At 42.9% G+C, this 23,668-nt stretch overlaps 1 protein-coding gene across 3 annotated transcripts in view; it reads right to left on the reverse strand.

Annotated features, from left to right (window-relative positions):
* FRMD4B (FERM domain containing 4B) overlaps positions 1-23,668 on the reverse strand; it is a 1,720,334-nt gene that overhangs the window by 122,481 nt on the left and 1,574,185 nt on the right. For all 3 annotated transcript variants that reach the window (XM_069643814.1, XM_069643813.1, XM_069643812.1), the window contains one exon: positions 21,896-21,982. In XM_069643814.1, coding sequence (XP_069499915.1) covers positions 21,896-21,982 — 87 coding nt within the window. The remainder of the gene's footprint in view (positions 1-21,895; positions 21,983-23,668) is intronic.

Raw genomic sequence — 23,668 nt, forward strand, 5'->3', positions numbered from 1 at the left:
GCAAACTTCCTACTATTTCTTCAGAAATTGCAAATTGTGAAAGGCCAGAGCACCCCAAGGTGCTTTTGCTGTGTCAGAAGGAGAACAAATACATTGTGCAACAGTCCTTGACGGTTTAAAAAAAGTAATTCTAAACCAGATACCGACCCCACACCATTGCTTTAAAAGTTTGGTAGCGGTAATTAAACTGGAGAAACATTTGTTTTGGGACAAACAGCTTACCGAGGTCAGCAGTATATTAAATCGGGGAAGGCCAGTTCCTGGTACACTGGCCTCTCTCCGAGTTCCCAGCGGCTGGCAAACACACCCAGCTCTGCCCAAGGGCTCTTCACACATTTCACCTGCTTAGCACAGCGAGGGGCGGCTGATCGCCTATGCACACAGCATTCTCACTATATGGGGCATCTGGTGGGCCATGGGAGGTCTTCAATGGGTATTTGCATACAAGGCAACACTAGAAGGCAAGTTTGACTTTCCCAGGGCTGGGACTCGTGCACATGGACCCCGACCCGTTTATGGCTTCATGGCTCCGAGAAACACTGAACCACTGATGAAAAGGGATGGGAACTTGGCAGGGCGGGGGCCATGTTTTCTGTCAGTGACACTACAATGTTGTTATGGACTGGCTTATATTATGAATGAATGTGTGCTATATATAAAGCAGTGTTATAAATACATACGATTCTAAATGACACTCATGTTGCCTTGGGAAGTGGCACACACAGGGCTCTGCGGGGGTGACTGCTCCGTGGCAGAGGCAGATAACTTAGCCAGTCCATCAATTTCCCCCAAATCTGCACGGGGCTGGAGGCACACACGGATGCAAAGGAGCTGTAATGAGAAGCTGGCACGGAGAGCAGTGAATCCATCCCGATCTAACTTGCCCGATAGACGTTGCGCCTGATGTACCTAAGCATTCTACAACGAAGCAATCCAATTGAAAAACATTTTGTAAATCAGACCCTTTACGAGATGCTACCCGAACCTTTCCCTGTCCGCCAACACCCCTGTTCTCTTTAGGTAGAGGGTGCGGAGGACAATCTCAGTGAACGGATGCATTCTCTGACGAGATCCCACCCGCGCTGCGCTGTACAGCAATTATCTCCTCTTCACCCCATATGGCGTAATGATTTAAGTGCAGATGAGATCGATAAATGGCAAGACCAGCATCTGCAGTAATATTTGAGCAATAAAACCAGAAATGAAACCTATTGCCATACACTATTGATTATTATGAGTAACCACGGAATTTATTCAACTATCACACGAATGTTAATAATTAACAATGTAACCACATAGTGCATGTTATAGCATGTGCAACCCACACCGAAGGCTATATTGCCTAGGTCTTTTTCTCGTTTTGACCCAACCCTTTCCCCGTCAGCCAACACCCCTGTTCTCAACAGCTAGAGGGTGCAGTGGACAATCTCAGATGAAGACAGGGCGGAGTCTGTTGGCCCTCCGGTGGCAAAGCCCTGATGGTCACAGGGCAGCTTTCAAATCCATCCTGAGCCCAGCTATGGTGCCATGTGCCTCAGACTCAGCAAATCAATGTCACCATTAGGAAACCACCATCAAAGACAGTGCCCCCCCCCCAACTCAGGGGAAAATGATGACTACAAGAATGTCATCTTAGCCACGCCACCCCCGCCCATCTGCACTGTACATCAGCTTGAGCACTGGAACGTGCCAGCCATCTGATGATGGCTCCCCTTCACTCTGCAGAAACTCTCCTCAGTCTTGATGTGGGGGTCACATCAGGTACTGCATCTCACATTTTTCTGTTGAGGTATGTTGTTCTGGATTGAGGGCACCTTAGCATTTAAAACGCGGTGGAAGTGCACATCAGTGCTAAGAAATGAATACCCAATGGGGCTTATCAGCCTGTATGTTATTATTTTAATTTTTTTTTAATGAGTTTTAACTTTCAAGTAATGGCCCTAATTTATGTGTAGATCATTTCTGTTAGTGTGGATATACAGTGCAGTCATTCACAAAGGCTATTTCTTTACCGTCTCAGCAGAATTGTGCAGATGGGCTTCTAATCACCTTAACCTAAAGCAGGCCCACCACTTAAGAAGCAAGTGCACATTTGTACGTGTAGCAGGTTTATTGTACAATCAGCCGGGAGATACTAGATGACTCTATAGATTCAAACTCCCTGAACCGCACAAACACTTCACACTATATATTTTTTTGCAACATTTAAAACACTCCCACATATTTTATTACAAATCATCCCCCCACACATGATTGGTCAAACCCATACAAAAGAAATCCAATCTTCTCTAATTCCCACATTCTCATTGGTCACATCTTATCTAACTACCACCATCAGCTCATAGTTACACCACACCCCTTCTTGGGATTTGTCCGTGGTAGGCCATGACATCATCACAGTTACACATTTAAACACAAACATCATTCATTACAAGTTCCAGCTGGCTTGGGACCTTCTAACTCCAGACTTGATTAGACATGGTTTGCAAGAACACTTCAAACAAAATGTGGAGGGGGAGAATAAATAAGTTTCCTTTGAACTGGTGAAACTATCTCAGCCACCCAGATTTGCTGGCATCCTTGTTTCACTATAATCTAAATGACTACCAATTCAATGCGCATGGCTTCCGGTCACAATCTAAGAAAATAATCGAAACCCATGAAGTATCAGTAAACTGTGCCCTTAGGTGTCTCTTCACTCCAGGTGCATTACTCAGCCACGAACAGATGGCAAATCCCCCGGGACAATAAATAACAAGCTCCCATGCACTTAAAAATAATGCATCTCCTTTCCGCAATACTACCAATGCATAAAAACCCAGTCTGGCTGTAACTGACCATCTGATAATGTTGTGGCCACTCATTGCCTTCCCTCGGCCTCCAACCTTGCAAAAAACAGTTTTCCCAGTCACACAGATTTCATCTCGCAAACTCTGACTGCAGGGCTTGGCCAAACTATGAAAAGCACACAGCATACAGATGTGTACATTCCCCATGTGCCCCAAACTGTCCGAAACATATATCCCTTAAAACCCCCATGCATGTTTGTCGGTGGATGCATGTTTTAAATCTACTGCGTCCTCTTCACATTGGTTCCTTCATGACTTTTTCCAGCTGCACTCTACAAACCAATCCTACCCTCTTAATTTTCAGATCTTAGATCCGCCAGTGTGCCAGGGGACCACGCCGGTGGTGATAGTGTTAAGGATTTCAATCGGATAACACACTTTGGTCTTAGCCTTCTATGTAGCACACAATTGGAATGCTTTCTCTTTATATTCTACTAATTCAATTGGAGATGGCACACAACCCGTCTCACACCCCCTTTTTTCAAATCCCCTGGGTCACAATGGACCATGAACCAGGCCGGTTGGTGTGAATGCAATATTTATTTGTTTTAAAAAATCAAAAGAAATCATACACATTTTAATACTGGGCAGCAATCGCCAATGGAGTGATAATTACAATGGAAACTGAAACAATACACTTGGTTAACCTTCTACGAGAACATATACAAAGCACAAATGAATATGAGCACTTTTTCTCTTTGGGTAGATAGCACCTGAGTTAAGATTTCCCCCTGCAATGCTCTTCCAAACCCCTGGGGGTCGAATTTGGAGTGGACAGAAAGAAGCAGCAGGGAGTCAGGGATATTCTGCAGGAAACAGAATCAAAATCTGAACTTCCCTCATAAAATAAGAGGCAAAAATTTGCAACTTAACCCTTTCACCCCGCATTCAGATCTATATGGGAATTAATTTCAATTATCCCAAATATCGCTAAGGAGTTACAAGATGGGGTGGATGAAAGAATGGCGCTAACACTAGGAAATCACAGACAAGATTCACAAAGAATTCTGACAGTAGGACAAATTACCAAGGAATGGATAGGGTTGCTTAAAGAGTGGAATAAAGACATAGGGGTTAGGATGGGTAGGCTATGTGTTTCTATGGGATGGGAAATACTCACAGCCCAAGCTAAAGTTTTGGGATTTTGGAACAGTCAACCCGGTCTGGTCACCGCATGGCAGGCGCCCCTTACAGCAAGCAGCTGGGCAATTCTGGTCACTGGATGGCACAGGTACAGCTGGATGCAATTAGTGGGCAGCAAACCGGTCTGTTCACAGGATGCTAAAAGGTACCACAGCTTTTCCCCTGGTTAATGGTATTTTAGTGGGATTTCTAGATCAATGCCTTGCTGGGATGGGTCAGCTATGCTTTGGCCTGGCAGTGAAACTGGAATCTGGCAATATGGATGTAGAAGATCAGGAACACAGGTGCTGGAAATTCAGAAGAGAGTCTGTCTAGAGTCCTGTCAGCCACCTTTTATATAAAGGTCAGCTGAGTACGCCCCTAAACAACTGGATTGGTCAGGGGTGATTGTTACCGCCTTCTTGTTAACTGATTGGACTCTTAGAGACATGACATCAGCTTTATAATCTGGGTTTACTATGTACAGAACCTCCCACAGTTAATTTTGCCACAACCTAGTTTTGACATAAATGGCACATTTTTACAGTTGTGGCATCTTAACAAATCACATGTGCAGATTACATATTTAATGTAGAGCATGGCAGTCCAATTCTCACAGTTGTAAGACCTCGTTTTGGCCGTTTAACAATTTTTTGTTGTTTTCAGTGAGAAATATTCGGCCTAAAATTCTATAACTCTATACATGTGCATAGATTATTATTAGGCATATCAGTTTTGAATTTCACAATGGCATCATGTACACTTTCCTCAGAATGTCCACTTCTCTGCCATTTCTGTTCCCAACATGGCAGTGAAAGCTACCATGTCTTAAACTAAAACCCACAAAATTACAATTACACTGTTAACTTTTTACATTTTTGCGAAGTACTGTTGCAAAAGATAAAAGTCGTAACATTTTATTAATAACATAGTCTTTGGAAACAAATGGGGCGGGCCTTTGTCCTTCATTTGGCCCATTTTCTTTCTCAGCTACCACCAACTGTCATTTCAGCCCAGGGTGGGATGGGGCTTCCCAGTTTGAGTTAATGTTTATTGCCACTTCTCCACTTCACAGGTTGGTGTCCCAGAATTTGTATTGTAAGAGGCCTTGGCCCAGACAAAAGTCTGCCAAGGTAGCAATTATCACCCATGTGTGCCCTAGAATCTACTGTGAGGGGCCTTCTGTTGCTAGCAACCCCCAAGCAGAAACCTGTTTGGGGCTGATTTCCCCCATGTAGCCAATGCAATTTAAATCCTTATTTTATTTATTTTTGTTCTGAATCAGAAGAAGGCCTGTTGAATAAAACCTCCCATATATGTTTCAGAGCACAAACCCCTTACATTGCTAGATAAGGCCAAGGCCTTATCCAACATACACTTTTAAAAAGGTATTTCTTATTTACAAAAGTACATTTAAACGGTGGTGACTGCTGGCATTTTCCTTTCAAATTCGGTTTTTCTCTTCCATCTGAATTCCCACATTGTTCAGTAGCCATAGTTAGTTTCTTGTATGCAGCAATTTGTTTGAAACACAGATGCACTGAAACTGACATAGGCCCAGAGAGCTGGGGTTTCTTTGAAGCATTGATCTTTTTGACATTTTGTGACTCAAATGTCAAGCGTTTCCTGCGGCTGAAAATAAAGTTTCTTTTGATTTATTTTCTCCAGATTTGGCTGCCACAGCCTGTCATTCAAGGATCATGCTTTCTTCTGCTGAAGCACAATGTGGATATGGATGGGCATGGATGGGCATGGCAGGGTCTTTTTGATAAAAACATTGCGATGTGGAATAGTTGAAAATAGCATTAGGGCAGCATCCTTTTCAGTGTAAAATGTTCCCCTTTCAATGGGAACTTTTTGCAAGCATCAGAGCAGCACTGCTTTGATTCACTTCTTTTGGGTGCACACTGGCAACTTTCTCGGTGTGTCCCCTGTTCCAACTCGCCCAATAGGGGTTTGGCAAGATGGTGCGGCCATGCTTTTGTTGCTGCAAAATACAGTTTTGATGTAATGGTGCTCCAAGGAGCCAGCGCAGCCATTTTGCTGTTGACTGCAAAAGCGCAGGTTGGTTATGAATGGGAATTCTGCTGAGTGGGTCAATATAGCCCACAAAAGTGTGCAGTATAATTATCCTTTAACATAACATAACTAATCTCCTTTCTTGCATGCACATTATGAAGCGCCTTGTTGTCCAGTTTCTAGCCGCTTTGTGGTGCACCATACCCATATTGTATTTCATCTACCATTTTGATATTTTTCTTGTTGTGCGTGTGAAATCTAAAATGTATCAACTTAAACACAAAGTAACACTAAAGTAAAACATCCCCTTCTCATTAAGTACACTAGATACATATAACATAGCAACATCGCGCCATCTTCGCTGCTTCCCCAGTCACCAATATGGCATGCGCAACATGAACCCCTCTTTCTCATTGCAACCTTTCCTGATGACACCAAGATAGCACATCACCTTTCTAGTGAGGTAGGCTGAACAAGAAAGCTGGAAGGATTAAGGTTAAGTGTGTCCCTCTGTAATTAGACGGTTGCACCTTCTTTCCCCACCCAAAGACTACTTATCATATGTTAGGTTAAACTTTTAAATGGAATAAACAGAATGGGATCCCCATTGGGGTATTTATTGCCCAATTCTCTTGCACAGCTCGGGAGATGCATATCAGATTGTAGCTTTTCAGTGCTTAGGAGTTGCACCAAACCCGTAGTGCTATTTTTCTGTAAACATGCAGTGCACTGGGAGACCAAATTTAATGACTTCAGGATCTTCCTTCGCAAAAGCATATCCCTGCAAAAAGACCAATCTGTTCTTCGACAAGGGGACAGAGTATAGTAGGGCCTTCTGCTAAAATATGCAGGAAGGAAGGGCTCTGCTTTGTGTGATGAATCCTGCACAGTCATCCCAGAATCCCAGCCCAAATCCTCTTTCCTTGTGGCCAGGGAAAGGCAGAAACTACCTGATCCTAACCCTGGGGGTGGGTTCAGATGGGAGGATAGCATGGGAGGAGAAGGCTGTCAAGGGAATGTGGTGACTCCGTTGGGAGAGATGCAGTATTTATCCTCTTCTGAGGATGAGGTTTTGTTAATGCCTGAATATTTAATGGCATGTTGTCACCGTAGGACCTCTTCTCCCAGATGTACCCAAGTAACCAAGTATAAGAGCCTTCCTTGCAAACTTGAAAATGCTATATATAAGAGTCAGGTAATGATACTACCTTTAGAAGTACTGATGCTCCATGGTGTTCAAGTTATAAACCTAAGAGAGAACCCATAAGTCCCTTAAAATCTTCCTTTAAATATACCTCACTTAAAACTCCTAAACCAAGTGGATTAAAAGGTATTGAAACAACCAGGAACATTATTGACTTCAAGTCCCATAATGCTCCTAGTACAAAGATGAGGAAGAAGGGTACAGATTTACCAGACTGCAAGATGTGGTTTAGTGGTTGTAATAACCCATGCCTGAGTGGGACCTTAAATACTGAAAGGCCCTTCAGGTGCGGACTGTAGAGCAGCAGAAGCAGCATGAGCATCAGAAGCAACAGGAGAAAGCAGCGGTCAGTGCCAGCACTTTGCCAATAGCAGGAGGCCGTGCAGATAATGTGGCAGAGGTCGTGGTGCCCAGGAGATGCAGAGGACGTGCAGTGGGAAGCAGTGTTGAGGCCAGCTGTCCTGAAGGAGAGAATCGCTCTCTGTGACCTGCATCTCGCTCCGGAGTGAGGATTTCACTGAATCGCGTGTGGAGCAGTGTGAGCTCCATTGATAGACCACACGGGCAGCAGGAGGCTGGCAGTATCTGTCAAATACGAGGGAAGACCCGATGAGCAACCAAGTATAAGGAGCGGGTCCAGAGGAGACTCCAAGAGAAAACGGTGAGTTGACCTGAGCTAGGTAACTCTGTGGCGCTCCAAAATAGACTGCTGCACAAGAAAGCACATTTTGAATACACATTTAAATTCAAGCAGACTAAAAGTAACCATCCAAAAGGGAGAGGGCGAACAGAAGGATATTGTAACCCATATTGCCCAAGCCAAAAGGGGAACATTATTAAACAAAGTGAATACAACTTGCCTGAAAGGAGTGACCCAAAAAGAGAACATTGTAAACTGCATTACCCAAGCCAAATAAGGGCAAATATAAAACAAAGGGGATACAGTTTTCCCAAGGAGGGATATTCAAACAAAGGACATTATTACCTGCATTGCTAAAGCTAAGAGAGATCAAGGCAGTTTGAATGTAGCTGTCCCAGGAGTTGTAAATGACATCATAAACAGCCAATAGGTTGTGTGGAAAGAAAGCAGAGACAGCAGGAGAAAAGCCCTCCTTATAGAAAGGATCAAGAGGTAGAGAATTGAAACCTGCATTGTCAATGGCAAACAGAACAATCAAATAATCGTCCTTCTGTGCAGCATGTTTATGAAAGAAGTTAAAAGCCAATTGTGTTACAAGTCAAATGACATATCCCAGAAGCTGTTGTTGGTTTAACTTTCCCCACTGAGGAGTTAAGTGTAGAAAGTTGGGAACAAGCCTCACCACAGATTACGAATAGTAGTAGTAGGAGTTTTATTCTGGCAGGCAAGTATACCAGGAAAGAGACAAAAAGTGGTTTGTCCTGTCAGGCGAGTGGACCAGGAAGAAGAGAAGTTGAAGTAATATAAATGTGGTAGAAGGTTGTGACGATTGTGGTGGAAAAGAATGGGCGATTCCACTCCTGTGTTTGATGAACTGTTGTATAACTATCCTGACTAAAGTAGAACCTCCGAGTGATCCATCCTGATTAAGGTGTTGTTTATGAAGAGGTGTAATGTGATGAAAAGGGATTGGTCTCCTGAGAAAATAACTTATTTGTCATTGACTTTTCAATTTGATATATGAATAAAGAGACTTTTTGATTTGCCAAGTAAAAGCTTTAACAATTGTCCTAAGAGTGAGTAACCCTTCTGAACTACGAAACTCACTGTCGAGTGAAGGACATATTGAATGCAAAGCACTGTGTATTCATCCTGGAGTGGAACTGGGCGAGTAAAATGAACTTTTCTGAAATTGAACTTATCGTGAATTGATCCAGGGGCAGTGGATCCAACCCCTTCATCACAACAATTCCTGTTTCTTTACATTTGAATATATGTTAATTTACAAAGTGGAAACTGCCAAATAATTCCTGTATGATTTTGTTATATGTATTAGTGTGAGGGACAGACATTTTTCAGAAACTAGGTCATTTTCCATTAGTCATGGTTTTGTTAGCTTATGGAAAGTTAGGTGTTTGTCTCACCCTTTATCATTTAATGAATGGCGACTATGTGTCAGTTTCCCATGCTTGATACCTTGCAAATGCTACAAGACATTCTTCTGCGGTATGCAATCTTTAGCCAGCCAGAAGCATTACGCCAGGTGTGATAGTTGAGTTTAAGAGCTCCACAATGTATGGGAAAGGCTGTTCTTCCTGAGGACTTGTTGGTTAGAAGTAAATCTTGCATTCCTTGATCAGGAGCAAGGCTCCCCTGTGACCTACAGAGGCAGGCAGGGGGAGACTCAGTCCTTGAATACATGCTGTAGGCGGACCTAGAGAATTGGAGTTGCTGTTTTGACACATTACACAAGTACCTGGAAAGAGATATTGGCATTCTAGTCTCTATGTCTCACTCTGGATCTGCATCTATTGCAAACACTGGAAGATCATTCTGGTGAGACTTAGAGCATCAGTGCAGGCGGCGTACAGCATTCTCCCACACCCTGGTTCTAGAATGTGCCACACTAAACTGCCACTGAAATGGCCCTTTTAAGAAGCTTGCTTTATGACCTCAGGGGTCCACCATACTGGTGACAGTAAACAACAATAGCCTTCCAGCACATGATCTGTGCCCACCCATACCCATCACCAGTGTCCTAGTCTACCACCATCCTGGACAAAAAGTCTTCCTTCATCCAGACCATATTACACAGTTGTTCATGTCAAGCCACGTACGCATACTCCGTTTGTGGTTCAGCTCCCACATAGGCACAGTGGTTTCTGCTGAAGATGCAGATGCAAAGAACCCCTCCACCCCACAACAGCCAGCAGATTCCTCAAAGACATGGCCCAACAAACAGCAGTCAATAGAATTTTTCAAAATATAACAAATTAAGTTTGGGAGAAACATTTTTTTTTAGCCAGTGTTAAAGAGCAACAATGTTTGGATGAAAATAAATAATAAGATAACATGTATGAGGGAGATGTAGGTGCAATATCCATCTAATGTAGACACTTTGCCAACATAAAAGTGAGCCAAAAGCAAAACACGGTCTGATGGTACAATGTCCACCTCTTAGATCTTACTCCAGGATATGTCTTCTTTACAGGAAAGGTAAGAGTGAAGAGGCATAGTCCTTCTTACAGTTCTTTCTAATGTAATTCTACAGATATGCATGTGATTCATGTTCCGACTGTTCTCTTGACACTAGAATATAAGTTTGCATGGAAGCTAAAACTGCAAAAAGGCATGTGTCTAGGTGGGCAGATGGGCCTACATTTGAAAATAAAAATAACAGAGATTAAAGTTATGCAATGCTACACACGTTCATGACTCCATCCAAATATGCTTCACACTCCACCCTCTACACCCACCTGCCCTGTCCACATGTAAAAAAACTCTAAAGACATGTATTTGAGGTAAGAATGCCAGATAGGAGGAATTTGGGGAGCTGGTGGGTTGCAGGGGGTAACGCGGGAGTGTGGTTGCATGCCATCTACAAATAGTTCCGGCTACACCTCAATGTAAGTGGCTACTAACAGATTGTTTTTAGCCAATCTCACTGAGGTGTGGGCAGAGTTGCCGACACCATATCACAATCCATTGCTCAAACCTGAATTCTGGGTCTTTCGTGCCAATTCCTGAGGGTAGCAGGCCTGCATAAAGGCTTAATCACAAAATATCACTTGGAGAACAATTTATTATTTTCTGGACTTATAGCAATTATAAAAAATGCACACACGAGCTGGGGGCGGGGGGATTTTGTTACTCACAGCTGAGACATTGGCTAATGGATCGGGACAAGAAGGCTGCGACTAGGGAGCTCACCCCTTTTGAAAAATATGTGATGACTAATTCAGGGGATAAACATATGATAGCAGCAGTCTACAAAATATTCTCTGACTGCCCGAATAGCAGTACATGAAACAGTGGGAGGCCACCCTGGGAAACACTAGAAGTGGATCAGTGGGATGAACTATTTATTTATTTATTTGCATTTTTAAAGCGCTCACACAGCCCGTGGGCATTCCCAGGGATCAAACCTGTGTTGCTTCGTGTCGTCTTGTTTCCAAGGAGAGCACGTTGCCGCTGAGCTATCCTCCAGGGACTATGGGGGAGCAACTTAACCATAACTACATTGCTGCTGCTACAACATTTTTAATGATAGGGTGAATGCTCTAAAAAAATGAAATGAGCACCTATGCCCAGTGTGAATTCTTTACTTGGTGATTCAAGTGTAGAACCCTTTTATCGCAGATCTATTTGTCAAATATCATCTCTTTTCATTGTTTTCTTCCCAAATTGCTCTTTGTTTTCAGGCAAAGCAGGCTTGAACCCTCACTAGTGCGTTTTCCCCCTCTTTATCATAGGGGTATTTCGAAAGAAGACAAGAAGAAGATTAGACTGCCCATCTTGGAATTATAATTCATAATCAGAAAATGATGTATATGGTTATTTTAGATTTTGATAATGTGCTTTGCCCAGCAAGACAAGCACTCCCATTATGACTAAAATATACTATGGAAGCAATCATTAGAAATGAATATTGTAAACATTTACAAAGAGACAGTTTACACTGTTAACACAATGAAATAATTTCATGTTTTGTTTTTTATTGCTAGCTGCTTTTTCAAACAAACGAAGCCCTCGCCTCCCCTCGCCTGCTATCTCTCCTCTGGTCACACATCTGCCAGCAAAGGCACATCTGGCAAAGCGACTCTTGCCCATATAGAAGGAGACAAATAGAAGGGTGATAAAGAGTGAGCTGTAGAGTGCGGCAGAGAAAGAGAGCGCCAGATCAGTGAATCAAACGCAATAGCAAGCATCTGATGAGGAGCATTCATAAACTAAATCACATCCGGGAGCCATCTGGATTGACATGGGGGAGGGGTAATTACAGGGGAAACCACAGTGTTTTCCATTTATTTGTAGGGAAATTAGTCCATTAACTATTGCACTTTAAAAAGAGGACGTTATTGAATACAGGGAATCGGTAAGGCTGCTCTAGTGAGTTTGCCATTTAAGTACTGCTTGTTGCTGCTAATTTGCTAATCTGCTTTTCTACATTACACATATGACGGTGTGCAAAAATGATCAATGATTCAGGGCTTGATTTAGTTTTAGCTTTCATATTTATGGTATACATGCTAAGCGTGTTTCCATTTTAAATTGGGGGCTTTTACTGCATGTGCCTAAAAAGAAGTAGTTCTTCCATTTCTTGCAGCCTGTCGGCTACACGCCATATGACCCACAGCACTTATGTGCTGGATCAAGCGGACTTGCGCAGCGTGCGAGCCTGCGGCCCACCGAGGGCGCTAAAGGCAAGCCTGTCTGTGCCCGTCCGGGTCTGGAGGGGCCATGGGCCACTGAAATGTGCCAGGACGTGTCGTCCCTAGTTACCCAGCTCCCGCAGCCTCATAAGGCAGTGATGAAGTACTACTCGCGCATGAAACTGCTGCCCCTAGATCTGCCTGACATCAGTTTTCCTCTGGGGCTAATCGGTGCTTCGCCACCATTGTTAAGGACTGATGTGACTTTACCTGGAACCTTTAATAAAACTGCTTCTAACGACAGTCAGAAGAATAGCCCTAGACATATCTGGCCCCCAGCTGAAGCGTTTCTTACTGGCCTGTTGATAATTGCCAGGTCTGCGGTGGCTCATTGTAACGATGTCCACTCTCTGCAGCAGGAGTATTCTCCAGATTTGCTCTGCCTCACAGAAACCTGCCTTACCTCTTCTTAAGAGCAGGATACCCTTCAAATGCTTCCCTCAAACTATACCATCCTACATCTTGATAGACCCCCTCCTACGATTGGTGGGGGCCTGGCCTTGATCTACTCCGCCACATTACACTGTACACCAATCCCTTTTGCTCACAATCTGTTGTGAGAGCTTTATTTATTTAATTCGGCTCCAAATCTCCCCGAACAATGCTATTCAATTCATATTTTATTGGTTTATCGGTCCCCTTCTCTTTCTTTGACAGGTTTTGTCTAGGACTGTGTACGGTTGGTTGCTGATTTGACTCTCTCTTATTCAAAACCGGTTATAACTGACGTTATGGGATATTTTGATATATGGCCTAATAATCCTACAGATTCCCATGCGAAGAAGTTAGTTGATATTGTGGTAATCACCTTCCTACACATGAACGGAGTAAGGTCCTGGATCTGATCTTTTCAGATAATTCATTGACTGCAGCATTTAAACCCTTACCAGTTATTTGGTCTGATCACTTTGTCCTTCCATTCATTATCTATTTACCGTCAGCTCTTCCTTCCATCCCAAGGGTCGCCGTCTTCCATCGCCGCTGGAGTAGGGTTTGTCCCAACTCCTTGGCAAGCCATCTCTTGACTAGTCTTCACAATTTCATAATTAGGGAGAACCGTGACCCAGCCAGTACTCTCCATAGAGCTATGGCAGGTGCAGGAGACTCTTTTGCCCATGCGGTAATCAGCCACACTCGTTCCAAACCTTCAGCCCCTTGGAACTCTCAAGAATTGAGAGTCCTTAAACAAGAAAGTCATTGATTGGAACGGAAATGGCGTATTAATTAGGATCTGCCCTCTAAACAAACGTACAAACATTTCCTATTACACTATCATAAGGCCATTAAGCTCACGAAATCTACATTTTTCACCAGTCGTATTTTATCTGCACCTTGTGCTTCACGTGAGCTATTCAAAGTGTCAAAAGAATGATGAACTTTTCCCCCCTCCTCCTAGTGTGAACTCCTTTCGCACTCAAGCCCATTGTCGTTCTATTAGTTTGTTCTTTTCTGAGAAAATGTGTAAAATAGGGCAATCGATTGGCAGTATTCACTCTATTCTCATTGTGAGTTCTCATTCTCCTCTCCTTCCTTTTGGAGAAATGTGTCCTGAGGCACTTCATTTCGAGCAGGTCATGGATGAGGTAGTCTTGGCGGCATGTAAAAAGATCAAATCTGCCGCAACTGGGGTCTCCATTCCTCTTCGGGTTATTAAGACACTGCCGGTGACAGTGATTCCTGTATTTACTGCCACTCCTCAGCACTCTTTTTCCACGGGTGTAATTCCGTCATAGCTTAAGTATGTGCTGATTACCCCTCTTCTTAAGAAACCACATTTGGATGCAACCAGGGCCGTTAATTATCGACCAATCTAGCTCCTTCCGTTTCTTATGAAACGTATTGCACCCCAACTGGTTTGCATTTTAGAGTCCCATCATTTCTTGCACTCTTTTCAATCTGGGTTTAGACCCCTTATGGGCACCAAATCAGTTATGATTTCGTTCCTTGATGATTGTGCTTTGTTGCAGGACCGCTGGGAGGTTGGTGTGTTGATACTTCTCCACTTCTCCCCAGCGTTTGACACAATCCATCATGACATTCTCCTCTGACTGGCGTCAGTCCCCACTTTTCAACCACCCGGTGGGTCTCTCATCTGGCGTTCCTCAGGGTTCATCTTTGTCCCCGCTCTTGTTTAATCTCTATCTACAGACCTTTGCAGACTTTATTTTCAAACATGGATTTCGGTTTAACACTGACGATACCCAGTTGCTTTTTCGTTTGAACTCGCTTGTGGTAGATCCTCCTTCAAAGTAGCGAGATTGTTTATCTGTGATTGACAACTGGATGGCCAAGAATTGGCTGCAGTTAAACAGAGACAAAACAGATTTTGATGATCGGTTCTGATCCCATCAACACGATCCTGACTTTGGATTTTTGGCCTGACTCGCTGGGATTCTGTTCCAAATCCAGCAACTCAGTTAAGAGCCTGGTTATTACATTTTTGTCATCCGGTTCCATAGAGACACAGGTTGCTGCAGTGTGTGCCTCTGGTTTTCTTAAGCTGAAAAGTCTGGAACTCCGGCCTAGGCTGGTGACTGCATTGATTATGGCCTCTTTAGATTATTGCAACGGTATATATTGTGGGCAACCCGAGTTCTTTATTTACCGTTTGCAGTTTTGGCAAAATGCTGCTGAGCGCCATGCTTTGGGAGCTACAAGAATGTCCTATTCTTCCAGTCTGTTGCGGAAGCTTCACTGGCTTCCAGTGAAGAAGTGCATTAAATTTAAGACCCTTTGTGTTGTGCACTGCACATATCACCATACAGGAGCCGAGTATCGACAGGCAAAGTCCAATAGACATATTCCCACCAGACAACTGCACTCAGCCTTTCTAAATCTGTTGATAGTGCTTCGATACCGTAAAGTTAGGGCGGTAGGGCGGACCTTTTCATTGCCGGCCCTCTCTTTGTGGAATGCTCTTCCTCCTCACCTGTTTGAGATCGCCTATCTTCTTAATTTACCCAAAGCGCTCAAGACTTACCTGTTTTGAGTTTGCTTGTTCTCTGGCGACTCCTGTGAGCTGTCTTTCCTGGTTTATGTCCGCCTTTAGCACCTAGATGCCTGTGGGCCATAGTTCATGCTTTATACATTCTTTTTCATTCATTCATTCATTAATTCACTGATTCTATGGGAATCATTATTTGGAACCAGGGTTCTGGAGACAGGTGTTATTGACTGCCGTATCTATCTCCAAACATCTGAACATTAAAAAAATAAATTAAATAGAAAGACCTTATTAAGGTTGCCTTAGTAGGGTAATTGAAGCTAATACTATGCAACATTTGCAATTTAATTGTAAATATGGAGTACCTCTCCCATACCACTTTATCAGTCTAACTACTGAAAGAAATGGAATCACTCTAACGCTTTACGTCAGTAGGAGATAGCAATAAGCAACTTTGAATCTGAGAAGTGTGCATTGATTAAATGCTTGTCCACATAATAACAGGGAGCAAGGTACACTCTCCCATGCAGGCAAGGCTCCGCCCACAGAATAATAATCAGAGTGCCTCTGCTTTGGACAGCTGTATGAAAGAATCGCTTCTGGATCCTTGAGTATAGATTGGTCGCTTTCACAGACGTATTGGTGATTATCGTAGTATCAGACACACTCAGAAACATTAAGGTAAAGTGGTTAATTTGGGAACTTGTTCAGTGAGTTGGCAAAATAATAAATGAGGCCGGCATAAGGTACTACTAAAGTGCCAGGATCGCTCGGCTGTAACTAACTGGAAGATCAGGGGGAAATGCAAAGTTCAAAATGTTTTTTCTTCACACTTATGAGTTTCTGGGGTGCCTTTGGAGGTGATGACAACACAAAGTCTCTCTCAAAAGTCTGTATCCAGCAAAGACTCTTTAAATACCACAATCATAGGCTCACAGGCCACAGCCAGACTAGGACTCATTGGGACGCCTGTCCTTTTTGCCTTCGAGATTTGTTTTTATCATGCAGTGGTTCATTCTTCTTCTTCTGGTCCCTTCTTTGGGTCCCTCCATGGCTGTTCCAAATGGTTGACTGCCATGGAAATATCGGGGTCCTGGTCAAAGGAAGGGGCCTAAGTCAAGGTGTGCCACTCCCACATTTCAGGATGTATAGCATGGAACTAGGTAGGGTAAGAGGGCAGTTATCTCCTCTATGACCTTGACTTGTAGTGCCAGCCTTTAGTCCACAAGATAGGGCCTCCCTCCTATTCTTCTAAATATCTCTCTTCATCTAGTCATTCTCCTCTTCCTCTCTTTTTTGTTTCACCAATTCTTTTTCAAACCCCATTTACCACTCTTTCATGATACTCTTCTATCAGTATCTTGACACACTTGCTATCTCCCCTATTGAGTGGCATGACCGCCTGGATCTCTTCTCCAGTCTTCCTGTTTCCTCCTCCAACCAGCTCCAAAATGGCACTTGTGTCCAGTCTCCAGCTTCCACAGTGACAGACTGAGGCTCCTTGTTTTCAGGTGATCTGTTCCTGCCTTCCAGTCTCTTTGTGGTGGCAAGTGTGTTGGGTGGGATGGAATTGGTTTGTTGGGTGGGATGGAATTGGTTGTGCTCTGTAAGAGGATTCAATTCAACACTACAGCTAAGTCAACGCCTAGTCTATAATACTGAATGAAAACCCTTATTGATATAACTTTATGTCCAGTTCATGCGTTCTGGATGACTACCCCTATATAACACCCCTCTCTTGGAATCCTCCTGACCCCACTGAGCCAAGAAGTAGTTCTGTTTTGCAAGTTAAAAGGTTTAATTGATAATTTAAACAATAGATATATATATCACACTTTATAATAAATTAATAATTGAATATCACACTTAATCTGATATGATAAAGATTAACAACTGAGAATCTGGCACTAGCACACTTCTTTATAATCACTAAGGAGTTGACATGAAATGGATAAGATAGCAACAATACTTTTATGGTTTCAGATGGATGCAATGTGGAATGAAATGCAGTACAGAAAATAACTTGATAGGATTTCAGCAAAGACAATGTAATCACTTTCTTGGACAATTCACCCCCCCCTTTTATGCAATGCAAGGAAATGGAAGGAAGGCACACAGTTCTCAGAAATGCAATTAAATGTGATTCAGTTCACCCCAGCAACTTAGACTACAGAAGTTGAAAACACAGGCAAAATGCTTTTATATGTGCTGGCAATTAAGTGAAAAATATGCTAAATTGCTTTTAATTCCCTCTAGGAGGTTCAGGGTGAGTGAAATCAAGTTAATATTAGTCCAGGCTCACTTTAGCAAGGATCTAGGGTGTAACTAGCAGGTTAAACGAATTTCTGGCAAATGGAAGGCAAGCAGCAGCAGATTTTTACACGTGAAGAAATTTGCAAATCGCAGTAAAATGTCAAATCGCGGCTAAATTTGCGAATGTGCCGAGCGCGATTACAGAGGAACTACAAGGACTATCACTATCATTTTGGGGTCCTATGAAAGCCTAGGATCTCAGCTTCCAGATGAAAGTTACTGCAAGTCTCTAGCACAAACGGTCACGGAGATATGAGCGATTAAATAAAGGTCGTTTTTCAGATTTGAAATTTTAAAGTTCAAAAAGACAAGTGCAGCTTGCAACTAGAAAATGACAAGTGACAGCTTTGCAAATGACAGGTGACAGTTAGGAGGCAGTTCTACTTAGATTAAAATAGGATTGAATTATATTATTTCAACTAAGAGATTGGTTCTGCACAGTTTTCTAGGTACTCACACTATATTCTTGAGTGAAATGGGCCTCGTCATGGATCTGGTCAGGTTTTAGACGGGACTCTGGTCTCTGCACTTCACAGTGATCTGGGTCAGCTTTCTCTGGTTCTGCTAACAGTGATCTGGGTCAGCTCTGCTCTCTCTCTGGTTCTGGAAATTTGATAGATTTGAAGTCTCTATGTCTGCTCTCTGAAGGTTGATGGAGGTAAAGTATGGATTTACCCGGCAGAGCTTCCAGCTGCAAATGGATTTGAAGGTCCCTATCTGTCCTGTCTGTCTGCTTTTATGTGTTTAGAATGTGGGTGTGTTCTAGCATCACTGACCCTACCTCTCTCTCAGCTTCTAATTGGTCAAACTTCCATTTCTCACTTGATTGGGGGAGCTAAGTTGTGTCAGAATGATGTCATTTTACAGCCTGCAGAAAGTCCACTCCTCCTGTCAACTTACACACAAATCTAGATTTGAACCAAATACATATTTGCAGAGGTACATATTGTTTTAAAATCATATGCACCCATCATGCATTACAGGAGGTATACCCTGTTCAAACTCTGCTCTTCCTGGGAGCTTGCATTCAGAAATGGCAATATTTTGCACTTTTTAACTGGTTTCCAATACCGGACATTACCCCAAATTTACACACATGTGCGCAAGGAGTATGGACATTAGTTGATGAAGTGTCAGATTTTTCACATGCACACATTTTGAGTAATATCCTCTTTTCCGCTAAAACCCCCCTGAACATGCCACCGTTTCTAAAAACCTCTTAAAATGTGGGCAGAAAAATCACAAGAATTATGGTATCATTCAAATAATTTTCACAAGTCCGTACTATGAGTTCTTCATCTTTTTCTAAAACCATATTCTGGCTATAGAGGTGTGTCTTTTCAGGTCACATGGTACAGAAACCAGTCTTTCCAGTTTCTGCCAAGCTCAGAGACCCTGCCCCTCCCAGCTTCTGCCAAGAGGAAGCTGTTTTACGACATCTGCAATAAAACATTTGCCTGAGTCAGGACAGGGCTTTGTTCAGAGCTCCTGTATTCTGTGGGGGCTCCCCTTAATTCAATTATCAGAGAGATGGCATATCCTTAGTGTGGCCAGCAAAAGGCAGATAGGCCTGGGAACACAGCTGTGACTCAAGTTTCACTCCTGATGGGGGTAGTTGCCAGGCAGAATTCAGTTCCTTAAGCCAGTTTTTAGCTACATGTCATTTCTGTTCCCCAGTTTTCTGCATTCAAATAAAACTAAACATTTTTACATATGCAGCTAGAATGCTGATTCTAAGTTTAAAACTATGACATTTAAACAATTGAAACCTATGTGACACACAAAAGTAGGTCACTCAGTCAATTTAAACATTTAGATTTTTTAGTGTCTTTCAGTCCAAATTTACTTAAATTGCTGAAATCCACAGCTCAGCCAGTCTTGTTATAAACCTTCAAGTCACTTCAGAATATAACTTTACATTGTATCCACCTCTCAGTAAGTCTTTCTTTGGCCTGTTTTGGGTTCATTTATTCAGTTTTCTACAAAAAAGTAAAATCTGGTGGTTTTAAAATGCCAGCTTTCTGATAGTGGTGAGTACTGGTACTGCACCCATTTTTGGGATTGAAGAAAATGAATTGCCAACAGTTATGGGTTTGCTTTTGGCAATCAGCATTGCCACTCCCAATGGTTTAAGACTACTGTGTGGGTAGTCCACTGGTGGTTTAGGCAGTGTCCTTCTGTGCCCATAACATCGGCAAAAATGAGTGGCAGCCTATTCTTCATGCATTTCCCTGTGCAGTTTCTGGGAAGCTCTGGCCATCATGATGTTTTCCATGTCAGTACTGCACAGTTTTGAGGTAGGGCTCGGATGCATGGGTAAATACATCCCACAGCTCCTTCTAGGATGGTTTACAGCCTGGCTATGGTACTTAAATGTTGACACTAATCTTCTTATTCTCCTCCACCTCAATTTGTTGCACACAAATATTTTCACCCAAAACCCTTGTGTGCAGGAGCCATGAACACAATGTTAAGGATTTACTATTGTAGTGATAAATTGAATGGATCTGTAATATAAGAAGTGCAAAATCTATATCCATTTGCAGAACAATGACCAATTAAAGGATTTGAGCACTCAAGAGACCGGAATAGGAGTGACTGCATGGCACTGTCAACTGCACACCCCTGGCCTTGCCGAGAATTTCCTTCCCAGGCACTGCTCCTATACAATGACAATGTAATAGTTGGCTTACCTATTCTTTACGTAATCTACAATCTTCCCAATATTAAGACTCCATTATGAAATGTATACTTCTAGGCAGATTGGCAAGTGGAAGAATAAGCTTGACCAATTACTGCAGTAAGAAATAGTAGGCACTCCCAAAGCCCAGTGTTTTTCCACTGGGGAAATACTCTATACGTCCAAGTCTGTAGAAGAAATATATTATCGTATTGCCTGGCTCAAAATGGTAAGAGTAGCCATGGCACCTATTAAGAACTGGTATCCCACTCTAGAATGATTGTAGAGTCCCAGCAAATAATAATATTTATGTCTGGTTCAATATATGTACAAGCATTAAGTAATCATTAACGTGTATTTGAAAATGCATGCACTTTTATGAGAAGGAGGGGAAGTTAACAGAGGAGAAGTCAGGTACATAGTCCTAGAAGATCAAGTAAAAAGCTCTGACAAGGCAGTGAAATGTAGGGCCCTCGGTGATACAAAGTTGGTTATTAGCCCTACAGAATACATGCACGTGCTGTTCTGAAAAAACTTAGAAGGTCTATGTGATGTCATCAGCAATGCTTCTCTAGCAGAATTAGGATGTTACCGACAACTGCTTAACATGGAAAAACAGACCATAAACGTATTGGTACATGAAAGAGAAATCAACAAAAACCTTTCAATTCCATGTACCACAAACTAAGCTAAAAGGCACCCTTATCTGAATAGCTGTAAACGCTCAACATAGGCAACACCACACAATTGCCAAAACACGGGAGGGAATCATAGAAACGCATAACTTGAATTTGCTGTCCGTAAAGGAAAAACCAATATACACAATCACCACATATGAGCCCAGAATAACACACATTGTTATAGGATACTACAGATAAACTACATCCTAACAGATCGTAATCTCCCAGTTCAAAACCTCTAACCCGGACAAATAATACCAAAGTACAGGGTCAGCAGCACAGGCCGGAGATCAGAGGAAGCCGGCAAAGACAGATCTGGGATGCAGAGGAGGACCAGATCTGTTAACAGAGGGCCCTTGACCACATGAAAAACAAAATCGATTTCCTCATTATCAGCCCTAAAATAAAAGGAAACAGTCAACTGGTACTTTGAAGAACGTTGACATATAATCTTTACAAAGTTTGAAAGTGAAAAAAAGATCCACATTTAACACAAGCACGTAAATCATGTCACAATATTACTGAATAGTATTGCCAAGACACAAAAACTGGAATGTAATTGAATTAACAGAGACCGTAATGTAGTAAAGAAGATTCAAGTAACGGGGCCAGCCCTTATTCAGAGAAGAGGAAGTTTCATATGGTCGGGAGCATTACCCAAGACATGTGACATGATACACATTCTTAAATCATCCTTGGAGCCTCAGTACGTTCCTAATCCACAACACTTACCTTTCGAGGCTTCACCTTGTCCTGTAGATCATACTGCCCAATTCCTTTATAGCTTATGCCAAGCCACCAGGGTATTCCTTGTTTGTCCTACAAAGTAAGAAAAACATATAATAAGCATTGAGGAACAAAACCATGCACCTCATCCATTATTCACTAGCTAGTATGTGCAGTCTTACAATGGCCTTCGTATTCATAATAAGCATAGGAGTTATTACCCCTGACTATCTAACCAACTCGGCTATTAAAGTTGTCCTGCAAGTAAATGTACTCGCTGGCTTGGGATCAGTGCACTATGAATGGAAAAATGATCACTTCCATAGAGAATTTGATTGAAAACAGCCTCACCCAGGGATACTGGCTCCTTGATTCCCATGCTTTATTAAATTACTAGAAAGTCAAATGATTCACTTGATTTATGGCCCAAATATATCATCAGAATGCCTCATACTAAATCATTCCAAGCTGTCACCATGCACTGGAATCTTTGTCATCCAGATTGGACCTGCCATTCAAGTTCCTTTTTGTGATCTGCCGACATTCACCATGCACTCAGTTTACTCTTGACTGGCCCACATTTGGGAAAATTAAGATTAAACCAGACAAAAAGACATCAAACTTCAAGGGCAGAATGAGCAAATCCCGAATGAATCAAACAGTTAAACACTACTTGGTATTAATTACCGATTGCTCTTTGAGAACTGCTTTTTGTATCCAGGCCCATTCCATACTTTCACACAGAATATACCTTTTTAATTTTCTGCAATCCTGATCAAACTGTGCCTGGATCTACATGAACCCGAGTTATCATAAAACATGCCACCTTTCTACCTCAACCCTACTCTTGTTTTGTCATGTCATCTTCCTCGCTCCCTAACCTCTGAGCCTTCCCTGGCTCAGTTTCCTCCTCAGACAGAGGACTGGACACTTAGGCCCTGATTCACAGAGCGTTTTCCAATGGGATTTTGCCATGATAAAACACTTCTGTGAATTAGGCCCTTAGACTAGGATTTAGGGCCTTGTTACGAGGTATGCCGGTAGCCATGCCGCTGTTGGCGGCATGGCTGCCGGCAAAACCGCATCCGTGTCCGTGTCCTCGGAATGAGGACTTACCGGACCATTCCAAGGTCGGATGGCCCGGTAATTCCTCACTCGAGGACACGGACACGGTTCATCCCCATTCCCATTTCAGCCCCCATAGGGCTGAATGGGAATGGGAGAGGGAGTAAACAAGGGGCCATTACGAGATGGCCCGTTGTTTGCTCCCTCTTCCCCTCGTGGGACCCGGTATGCACGCCTAGTTTTCCCAGGCGTGCTTAACGTGCCCTGCGAGGGGACCTCGTAATGTGGCAGAACGGGTTTAAACGGCGCCGCAGCCTTTTACAGCGCCCTTTAACCCGTTCCGCCAGGGTCGTAATGAGGCCCCTAGACTTAGAAATCGGCTCATTTGTGTAAATATTTCTCATCTTTTGTATCACTGGGCATCAAAAGATTGTATTTCTTCTGTAGCCCCGTGCTACAATGTTATTGTATGCTTGTGCATTGTTACTATAGCATGTATGGAATCTGGAAGTATGCTTTGTTTTCTTCGGATTAAAAAAGACATATTGGCCCTCATTACGAGTCCAGCGGTAGCCGTGCCAGTAAAACTGGCAGGCTGCCGCCAGACCCGTAGGGTTTTACCGGCTCCGGGGCATTACAGCCCCGGTTGTCTGGTAATTCCAGGGCCGGCATTCTGTTACTCCCCATTCCTGTGGAGAAACCATAGGACTCCAT

This window comes from Ambystoma mexicanum, chromosome 2p, assembly GCF_040938575.1.
Source record: "Ambystoma mexicanum isolate Mex_15411 chromosome 2p, UKY_AmexF1_1, whole genome shotgun sequence".
Taxonomy (NCBI): Eukaryota; Metazoa; Chordata; class Amphibia; order Caudata; family Ambystomatidae; genus Ambystoma; species Ambystoma mexicanum.